At 40.4% G+C, this 11,324-nt stretch overlaps 1 protein-coding gene across 3 annotated transcripts in view; it reads left to right on the forward strand.

The window, feature by feature from the left end:
• Window positions 1-8,737, forward strand: part of Cblb (Cbl proto-oncogene B) — a 183,224-nt gene extending 174,487 nt beyond the window's left edge. For all 3 annotated transcript variants that reach the window (XM_048454293.3, XM_048454296.3, XM_085685539.2), the window contains one exon: window positions 5,180-8,737. In XM_048454293.3, coding sequence (XP_048310250.3) covers window positions 5,180-5,439 — 260 coding nt within the window. In that variant the 3' untranslated portion in view covers window positions 5,440-8,737. The remainder of the gene's footprint in view (window positions 1-5,179) is intronic.
• The last annotated feature ends 2,587 nt before the right edge of the window (window positions 8,738-11,324 follow it).

Here is an 11,324-nt window from a genome sequence, read left to right on the forward strand (position 1 = left end):
TAATCACTTATAATCAACCCCCTTTAAATGAAAACAAACATTTATAAATAATCATTTTGGATATTTGGGCATTTGTTTTCACCAAGCTGCTTCCTGCTGTTTGTTGGGCAAAGTACTTTTACAGTTTGTGGAGACTTTCAAACCATATTACCTGGAAGGAATCCACAGTTTCCCATCATCTGTGGAAACAAAAACAGAACCTCTTTTCCAAAGTAATACATCCTTAGACTCAAATTTTGAAGTCAAGATACCTTTATGTTTATTTGGCTTAGCAGTCCCCACAATCAAATGTCTCTCTGCAGTTAACTCAATAATGATCAAAAAACTAAAAGCACAATAATATACATTATCCAGACTCTCTGTATACATTCCATCCTTACATGGCTTATCTCTTAATATTTACTTTATTATCTTTGTACATTTAATCTATGACTGTCTGTACTTTTTCTTCTCTCTTTCCTAATCCATGTACATATTTATCCAACACTGTAACCCATTCAGAGGTCTTTTTTCATCTCAATGTGTCTTATTTTGTTTCTGTAATCATTTTCTAACCAGGAGCACTTCTTAAAATGCTAAGCTGCATGGCTAGCACTAATGCTGTGGCTTTGCGTTTTGGCTCTGCCTCATCCAACATGGTGGAGGTGTGGTCACTGCCGGCTCTGTGAGCAATGTTCATTAACCCAGCTCTAGGGATATAGCAGGTCTATGTTGCCATTAAGCAACTGCAGCATGCTGCTCACAAACCCCATTTATGTGCTTAGTAGCATAACCTCCAGAAAGAACCAGATCTGTTCCAGCTACCATTACTAACTAGGAAGCAGTCTCATTAAGAAGTCATGCAGCTGTAGCTGCAAAGTCTGAGTCAAGAAGCCTTTTAAAGGAGAGTGCCTCTGCTCACCACCAACAAACAGAGCTTATCTGAAAACATGTGGCTACCAAGAAGCTGCAAATGACTTCCATTTTTGTGGGTGTAGAAGCCCCCTTTTTAAAAAAGCCTTCTTAGGCTTTATGTAGATGTACATTGCCCCATGTTGTGTGCCATTTCATAAGTGGATACTATGCCTTTGTTTTCTGGCTGTCCAGATCTGAATGATCACACAGAAACTATATTAGTTATAACACTACTTATCCAACAACTTAAGTATATTCCTGCCTAGCTCTTATATCTTACATTAAATATTAATCTGTGTATCGCCAAAAGACTGTGGCTTCCAGTTCTAGTGTCTTTCTCTTTAGGTAGCTAAATAGTGTCTCCCTGACTCCTCCTCCCTTCTCCCTACATTCAGTTTAGTTTTCCCGCTAATCTGTATTCTGCCCTGCCATAGGCTAAAGTAGCTTCTTTATTAACCAATGATAATAAAAACATATTCCCAGCATACAGACGGGAATCCCACATCAGTGCAGCTTCCCTTTTCATATATATATATATATATATATATATCACCATTTCATATCAGGCATCCTGGTCCTCTGGCTCTTTCAATCTTTCCATAGTCCTCTTCTGCAAGGCTTCCTGAGCCTTAGACATTAGTTTAATACATAGTGTTTGCTTTGACTCTAGTGGTCACCATACCTCCCTTTCACATCCCAGATTGTTAAGCAGATGGCATTATTGAGTTTGGTCTTTATATATTCCTTATTAAAATCAGGTAGACCAGCTCTCTCTGCATCACACAAGAATAGAGACACACTAGCTATTCACCAGGTAAGGAGGTATGAATAGCAAAAAGTATGAGGATCTCACTATATAAATACTCCTTAAATTGGAATGGTGGTCCCTGTTGTGTTTTGGGCTCAGAGGGTGAAAGTTAGCTCAGACCCCTGTTGGTATTAATTCCACTTCTAGCAAAGGCCTAAGTCATTGGTGGCTTCAACAATTGTAAGTATGCCACAACTAACTGGGGAACATTAAGTAGTGGGGGCCTAGATGCTGTACATCAATATATAGTTGCGATATAAATGCAAAACCAATACAGATTTTGGCAACACCCAGAAATTATATATTCTTTACATGACTATATAATTAATTCCCTTTGCTCTCAAGGATTCATTGGTACCAATATTATTGGTTTCACTTTAAGAAACTATTATCACCAGGTGGTGGTGGCACACACCTTTAATCCCAGGACTCAGGAGGCAGAGGCAGGCAGATTTCTGTGAGTTCTTGGCCAGCCTGGTCTAAAGAGCCAGTTCCAGAGCTGGCTCCAAAGCTACAGAGAAACCCTGTCCTGATAAGCCAAAAAAAAAAAAAAAAAGTAGGAAGGAAGAAAAGAAAAGAAAAATAGAAACTATTATCAGGGATGGGGCAATGGCTCTGTTGAAAATTAGTTTCCATGTAGCTGTAAGGGCCTGAGTTTGGATTCACAGAATCCATGTAAAGCCAGATATGTTAGAATGCATCTATAATTTTAGCTACCTACAGTGAAATGCTAGCAAGAAACAGAGAATCTGCAGAAGTGTGTAGGTCAGACAGCCTGATGCATGCAGAGATGAACAAGAAACCCCACAGTTAACAAAGTGGAAGGCAAGAACTAACATCCAAGGTTACCCTATGACCTCCACATATGGGTCATGGCACATGTGTGCCCACTTGGACACACACAAATGTGTACACATCAACTTTACATACAGCTGCACACATTAAAAAAAAATTCATGAGAGGAAGAAAAAAAGGTAATTACCAGCAGGGGCCTGAACTATAAGCCAGTTTCCTCGTGATGTTTTCTCAATGTTTGCATTTTGGGGTCAAAAGTTTCTGCATTGGAATCTATTATGTTTGCGCAAGCAAAGCCACATTTAATTTATTGAACCTGTTGACTCATAGAGGCAAAACATCTGCTCTTTTCAGTTTATTCTTCCTTATAGTCAGCGAAGTTCAGCATTATTAACATGAAGAGTCAGTAGGAGGAGAGTCTACGTAGTGTATTTATGAAAATAGTTCAGAATAGCCACACATGAGTAGGACAGAGAACATTTAGGGGTTATTCTGCATTCTTTTGTTAGATTATAGAGAAAGCATCCCCTCTAATAGGGACCTCTTCTCTCTTTCTCTTGGAGCAGCCAAAGGCTGTGCCATAGTTGAGAAAGATAAAATATGTGATAAAACAGATCCTGGCCACTTTTACTTTGAGCTTTGGGCTTTGACTGTTTTGTTGTTGTTTTTTGTTTGTTTCTGTTTTTTTTTTCTTTTATATATCTGTCGTGTGGCCTGAATAGTAAAATATGAAATCAGAAAGAAAAATTTTATTTTTTAGTCAAACTATTATTGCATTCTCCCACCACATTCTTTTTTTTTCAAAATTTATTAAATTATGAAAGTTTCCATTTCCGTCCCTCCTCCCCACACCCTCCCACTCTCCTCTCCCCCTCCTCCTCCCTCTTCATCCCTAAGAGCAGTCAGGGCTTCCAGCCCTGTGGGAAGTTCAAGTTCCTCCCCCCTCCCTCCAGGTCCAGGAAGGTGAGTATCCAAACAGACTGGATCCCAAAAATCCAGTATATGCAGAGGAAACAAGTCCCAGTGTCATTGTCAGTGGCTTTTCAGAAAGGCTCCGGGCCAGCCACATTCAGAGAATCCGGCCACATTCAGAAAATCTGGTTGGATCACGTGCTCATTCAGTCCCAGTCCAACTGGCCTTGGTGAACTCTCATTAGATCAGTCCCCTTGTATCAGTGGGTGATCGCACCCCTCGCGGTCCTGAGTTTTTTTTTTCATGTTCTTCCTCCTTCTGCTCCTCATTTGGACCATGGGGGGCTCAGTTCAGTGCTCCAATGTGGGTCTCCGTCTGTATCGCCATCCATCGTCGGATGAAGGATCTACGGTGATAAGCAAAATCTTTATCAGTATGGTTATAGGCCAAGGCCGGTTCAGGCACCCTCTCCTCTGTCCAGAGAACAATCTGGGGATCTCTCCTTGGACCTGGGATCCCATTTATAATCAAGTCTCTTGTAAACCCTAAAATGACTCCCTTAGTTAAGATATATTCTTCCCTGATCCCAAATCCATCCTTCCTCCCTCCCTCCATCTCAGTCCCCCGAGTTTTCCCCATTCCTCTCCTACTCCCTTCTCTCTAACCCTCTCCCCTTCCAACACCCCTCCCGCCCCCCCCCATGCACCCGAGGTTACCTGGGACTCTTGTCTATTTCCAATCTCCAGGAGGATAAGTACATGATTTTCTTCAGGTTCACCTTCTTATTTAGCTTCTCTAGGATCTCGAATAATAGGCTCAAAGACCTTTAATTATGGCTAGAATCCACTTATGAGTGAATACATACCATATTCCTCTTTTTGGGTCTGGCTTACCTCACTCAGTAAAGCGTTTTCTATGTCCATCCATTTGCATGCAAAATTCAAGATGTCGTTGTTTTTTACCGCTGAGTAAAACTCTAATATGTATATGTTCCACACCTTCTTTAACCAGTCTTCTATTGAGGGGCACCTAGGTTGTTTCCAGGTTCTGACTATTACAAATAGTGCAGCTATGAACAAATGCTTTTGTAGTATGATAGGGCATCTCTTGGGTATATTCCCAAGAGTGGAATTGCTGGGTCCTGAGAAAGCAAAGAAAACCAGCGCACAAATCATAAACCCAGAGAACCTAGACAACAATGAGGACCCTAGGAGAGACATACATAGATCTAATCTACATGGGAAGTAGCAAACGACAAGATGTCCTGAGTAAATTGGGAGCATGGGGACCTTGGGAGAGGGTTCAAGGTGAAGGGATAGGTAGGGAGAGGACAGGAAAAACGTAGAGGTCAATAAAAATGAAAATAAAATGAATGTCATAGGACACAATAGTGCTATCAATTTTTTAATACTATTACTTATTTTCTCTACAAATACTTTTATTTGCTGGCCAACTGATTGTGAAATGGAAAATGTTACCTCATTTTGAAAATTAGAATGTGTAGTATTCCATTGTGTAAATGTACCACATTTTCCTTATCCATTCTTCAGTCAAAGGGCATTTAGATTGTTTCCAGTTTCTGGCTATGGCATGCTATGAACATAGCTAAACATGTGTCCTTATGGTACGATTGAGCATCCTTTAGCTATATACCCGAAAGTAGTATACTGGGTCTTGAGGAAGGTTGTTTCCTAACTTTTTGAGAAATCATATAGCATTCATTTTTATCTCACTGTTTTAATGGTGTTTGTCTTTGAAAATCTCCACAGATGGTTCGCAAGCACCAGCTCGACCCCCCAAACCACGACCCCGCAGGACTGCACCAGAAATTCATCACAGAAAACCCCATGGGCCTGAAACAGCATTGGAAAATGTTGATGCAAAAATTGCAAAACTCATGGGAGAGGGTTATGCCTTTGAAGAAGTGAAAAGAGCCTTAGAGATTGCCCAGAATAATGTAGAAGTGGCCAGGAGCATACTTCGAGAATTTGCCTTCCCTCCTCCAGTCTCTCCACGCCTAAATCTATAGCAGCCTGAACTGCAAGCACCAAAGGGTAAAACAGTTGGCAAAATATTCCAGGAGTATGGAACAGAGGGACTAAGAGGGGATACAGGAGCCCCAGCGTCTTTTTGCATGGCATCTCCAGAAGGGAGGCTTTGAGTACCACTTCTCTGGAGATCACAGCTCCCCTAGGATGCCCATGCTGCAGCTTCTGTGTTTGTGCTAGCCATACTTTTAAATCAGGGTTGAACTGATAAAATAATTTAAAGACGTTTACTCCCCTTGAACTTTGAATCTGTGAAATGCTTTTCCTTGTTTACACGTTGGCAGAATTGCGTTGTGTCTCTATGTTGGGTTCCTGTACTGTGTTCCTGACAGGCCCTTTGTAGAACTGGTCACGTCTGCTGTACTTTTTCATGCCTGCCCCTGTTTCCCCATCAGCATCAAAATCATTTGTCTGTGTTGCTCTCTATCCAGGCCCCACCTCAAGTCCCCAGGTCCAGCTTCATTGCTCCCATTTATACGACATGCTAGTCTGAAGGTTCTGATTTTCAGCATCTCAAACGAATGCAGAAAGAAAAAGAAAAATGTGTGTGGTCTTGTCTTCACTACTGAGTCTTTTCTTTGGGAACCATCACTGTTGAGAGGTGGGGGAAAACCTGAATGTATAAAGCATTTATTTGTCAATAAACTGCCTTTTGTAAAGGGTTTTTATATAATATAAAAGAGCTTCCCTTGTTAGTGTAAGTGCTGTGACCTTTAGTTTTCCACATTCTCCCCCTTAGCCCCAGGAGTGCCATGATGCTGTAAAAGTGACTGCTGCAGATGCAGGAAAAACAGGCTCACATAAGACAGTGCTGTGTTCCAGGACCATAATGAGATCCCCTGATGTTTATGCCTGTATCACTTTCAGTAAAGCTGGAGAAGGTGGCCGTCTCCTCAAAATATGTTAATATGCCTTTAGATAAGGTCATGGACACCCTTTTGCCCAGTGGAATGCAGTCCATTTTCTATTTCGTGATGTCACCCTGGCTCCTCTCAGTGTGCCAGCCTCCTCCTGAGGTACTGATGACTGTTATGTGCCACTGCTGCTGCAGCCATGGTACTTGCAAAATTCCTAGGACCTTTCCTTCAGTCAAACTAGGATTCCTATTTACTCTGTGGATTTTCTCATTGATTGTTCTATGTTGCCCCATCCAGTCAGATGAAAGACTTTAACATAATTTTTTCCTGTTTAACAAAATGAGTGAGTCTTCTGAAACCATGGAATTAGTTTGATTCTGAAAAGATCTATTGGCCATCTGCAATGTGCTTTGCACTCTTGGGTTTGAAAATGCAAACTGACTCTAACATATTGTTTGTATATATGTGTTTGATGATAAATGTCTCTAATCTGATGGATGAAGCACCAGAAATTGATGCGAGAGCTTCAGAACTCCATAAATTTCATGGTTTTTTTTATCCCTAATAGTGGAAAAAGAAAATCAAAGCTATCTCCATACAAAATGCTTGACCACGTTTGATACTTCCTAAAGATAGACTTAGTTGTAGGTTCATGGAAGTTTGTACCATTCCTTGTTCCACACCCAGTGGGACACACAGAAACACCTCAGATAATGAGTCCTCCACCCTGACTAGGGAGAAGAGAGACTATTGGATAGATCTGATGGAGTTGGTGATGTAAAAGACTCATGCACGAAGTCATATTTGCCCAGCAAAGGGGTCTGGCGCATTCCTTTGCAGTCTGACTTGCATAGGGTGAAGCAAGACTTGAGGATTCCTAGTCTGCTCTAGATTTGTTCCGATGGCCCTATGCTGCTTCTGCCCCCAGAGGGGTATTTTTAATTTCTTTTGATGCTATTCCTGTAAGGAGGTATGAGTACAATTTTTATATACTATTTTTTACAATTGGCTCTTTGTTGTTTTATCTGTCCATAATTTTTTACTTGTTTTATAGGTTCCGATGTCATGTGGGAACAGTGCTATGTATTTTGGGCTTTATGTATCTTGCCAACCATCGACATAGCCTAAAACCCGAAGTTGCCCTTTTTGTTGTCCTAATTCATTAGAATACCCTTGATAGATTAAAGGGTGATGTAAAACAGGAACGCTGGAAACTGCAACATATTTTTATGCACTTCTTTAGAGTAATTCATGAAATTATCAGCAAGAATTTAAAAGCTAAAGATGTGATGATACCATTTGTTTGGACCTGAGATTAGGAAGGAAAGAGTAAATTTCTGAATTGTACCAAGATCCCTGCATCTTGCCCCTGGCAACTGCCAGTTTTGTCATTAAAGTAAAAGCAGTGAGTCTTATGTAAGACAGTGGAGACAAAAACTATGGAATTCACAGAATTCATTTAAAGACATAGTTCAAATTAATTTTCATTATGAAACAGACTACTAGCTAATACTTTGAGATGATCCAGACTTTATTCCCTCTGATCCAGAATGTTAGATTTTCCTCCCAAAGCTCAAGATTTGATAATAAAATTACCCTTAAGACGTATTTACTATGATCTAAACAATTAAAACAAATCATGGCTAATTTTAGCCCCTACCTACGAGTTGTTCTGGGTGTTGAGGACTTAGGATCCATCTCCTGTGAAGTTCCATTTCCAGAATTTGGGGAGGGTTTTTTTGTTGTGTGTATGTGTATCACCTTTTTCCCCCCTGATCTGTTGGTATCTGATATATCACAGCCAAGTTTTCTGGAACCAAATCCAGTCATTTTAATGTTTAACTTGAACTTTCTTCCCCGATTATAGTTGTTAGCCCTTCCTGCTTTCCCCCAGCCCAGAGTGCAATAGAGCCCTAATTTACAACCTCCAAAGGTCTGTTTGCTAACTCAGCATTTCTCACACAAAGGACACATGCAAAGGTTTATTCATAATGTGAACTCCGTACTTGTTCAGTTCCAGAAGCATTTCCTCCATCCTGAACGTGACTTTGCCTCTCAGATTTTCAACTTGAAGCTTTAGTTTGCACTGATTTCTCTCATCTGGTTTTGAGATGTTTCAGATGGACTGATTGGGAAATAAAATGCAGTGTATTTTAAACATCAATGAAGGTCCTGCCTTAAAACCTGGAATACTAAAGCTTCAAGGAAGAGGTTCTGGGAAAAGACAGCAATAGAAAGGTTTCCTTTCCAATTCCCATTTTTTTTATTGTTTTGAAATGCATTTTTTTACAGTTGTCTAATGTGGCAAAATAGTTATGTGTTCAATTAATTTATATTTTATTCTTTTTTCCATTCTGGATATGTAACCTCAAGTACTTTATCTGTTCTTTTAAGGTATTTTATAAAAATGAATGTTAACAAATGGAGTTTGTATGTTATTTTTCAAATGAGCACAAATCTTCCCATGGGAGCACGTCTCTGATGCCATTTTTCTAAAGGATGTAAAAACAGCATTACAGAGCTATTGAATATAATGGGCAAATATGTCCATCCTAGTAAATGACTTAGTTACCAGGTGCCAAATCCACGTGACTTCACGACCCTCTGACTTCAGTCATGCCAGAGAGATGAAAGTCAGAATTTAAGATTACAGGTAATAAGCCCATTATCAGTGGACGTCCTGATAGGGGAGGATACCACTAGATCATGAGTAGACATTTGCTGATTAAAATTGATACCTCTTCTTTAAAATCTTTACTTTTGTAATCACTGGATACTGGCTAGCGTAACCATGGAGGAAACAACATAGATTAAAAGTAGGAAGAGCACCCATTGAAACAGTAGATGCTTGGTAAGAGCACTTGATGCAGGTGCTAACAAATAGTCAGTGACTGCCGCCATTTAGAGGTACCCAATTCAGGGAACTCATTTTATATCAAGAATCATATCAAAATGTCATAAAATTAAGACATGCAAAATCCCATGCACCATGATACTCATATTACCTGAATTCACCCACAGTGAGATGAGAAAGCCATCAGTAATTCCATAAAATAAATATTGTATGTTATCACATTACAACTATTGTACAGCCCCTTTTTGCATCTTTCAGTGGCTATCCCATGTCTGTACACCTCTGTTCTCTCTTGAGATGGTCCCTGTTTCTACTTAGCTTGCTGTTGACCACATATGCCCACATATGCTTGCCACTCAGTTCTAATGTTTGCCTTTCCATTGTGCTAGCTGGGCTAATTCTGCGAAGTAAAACCCAAGTCATGCCTCTGCAAAGCCCGTCCTGCCTTCCTCAGTAAGCCATTGTTTATATAGCACGCAACACCAGTCCTGTGGTCACTGTGGGCTTTTGTAGTTCACATATGCAGAAACACACCTGCTTCATAGCAAACAGAAAGTTCTGCTCAGCAAAGGGTTTCCAGTAAGTGAACAATAGCCCTGAATTGGACTTGTAGCCATGAGTGGGAAGGCCTCTCTTCCCTTTAATCTTGCTTTCTTCCCTCATGGACTACATCATTAACAAAACTACTTATTAACACGATGACACAAGCTGCCTTAATTTTCTTTCACTAAGCAAAGACCAAAATCATTTAACTGCTATTAAACAAAATCACAAAAACACTAAGATTTAAAGACATTGACATATTAGGATTCCTTCTGTGTTTGATCAGAGTGAAACAAAACTAGAGAGAACGCAGCCGTAAGTCCTTTGACAAGTATTGCTACCATTGAAGGACAAGTCTTGATCATATTCCCATGGAGCACGTGGATCCTTGCCAAGGCACTGAGCTTTGAACCATCTTGAAAAGGCCTCCTGCCAGGCTCACTGATACAAGCAGTCTTAGGATGTACGCCAATGAATAAGACTCACAGGAATCAAGCCACTGGATATGTGACACAATAGACAATAAGAGGGCAAGCAGTTTCCTGGCAAACACGTATGTGAGTTTAGTGTCCACGTTTGGAGACTACATTGAAAATTTTAAAAATCAAGGAAGCACATTGAGCCGGGGGAGGGGGTCTCATACAGGGAAGTGAATTACACAAAGAGATATGAATGAAATCCCAGTGCAGACTGACTTAGTCACTCTGGATCAGTTTGGAGAGTCAAACACCAGGAAATTCATTGTTAGCATATTTAAAACACAGTGCAATTTGAGAAAAGTTTTCCAGGCAACAATCAGTCCATTTATTCCAAATCCGGGTGCACAATAAAGCTTAAGGCGTGACTACATAGAGACTCTGACAAAGTGCATTTGACCATGAGGGTGGGTTCTCTAGCGAAAAGGCCTAGAATCAAGTGTGGTCTCTGGCCAATAGCATAGAGGTCAGCAGGACATAAAGTACATGTGATAGCTCCCCTAAGGATGGGTAATTGTCTAGGGAGGGAAGTATCTAGGATAATCATTCTGGCGAATTGGGGTGACATCTGTTCTTTCAGAGAGCAAAAACTTCACCAGGACATTAACGAGTTCCACATATGGCTCTCCTGATGGAATGCAGGTATTGATTTTATCTCCTCCATTGGGGAGACACCCCTGCGTGTTTAACGTTCCTGGTTCTCTTGGTGCTTCTCTGTGAGTACAAGGACCTCTGTGGCCCCATCAGCTGTTACAAAAACTCTTCTTGCGTTTCTCAAACCTGAAGAAATAGATGTTGGAGGAGGGTCACTTGTTGGTTGCCGGCTAGCCTGGCTAGCTAAGATCTGAAATAACCACACAGAAACTGTATTAATTAAATCACTGCTTAGCCTATGAGCTCTAGCTTCTTATTGGATAACTTACATTAATTTAACCCATTTCTTTTATTATTATTATTATTGATTTTTATTGAACTCTATATTTTTCTCTTCTCACCTCCCCTTCAATTCTTTGCCAAGGTCCCCATGTTCCCAATTTACTCATGTCTTGTTCTACTTCCCATGTAAATTAGATCTATGTATGTCTCTCTTAGGGTCCTCATTGTTGTCTAGTTTCTCTGGGATTGTGATTTGTTTG

Source organism: Myodes glareolus, chromosome 2 (assembly GCF_982192425.1).
Source record: "Myodes glareolus chromosome 2, mMyoGla1.1, whole genome shotgun sequence".
Lineage (NCBI taxonomy): Eukaryota > Metazoa > Chordata > Mammalia > Rodentia > Cricetidae > Myodes > Myodes glareolus.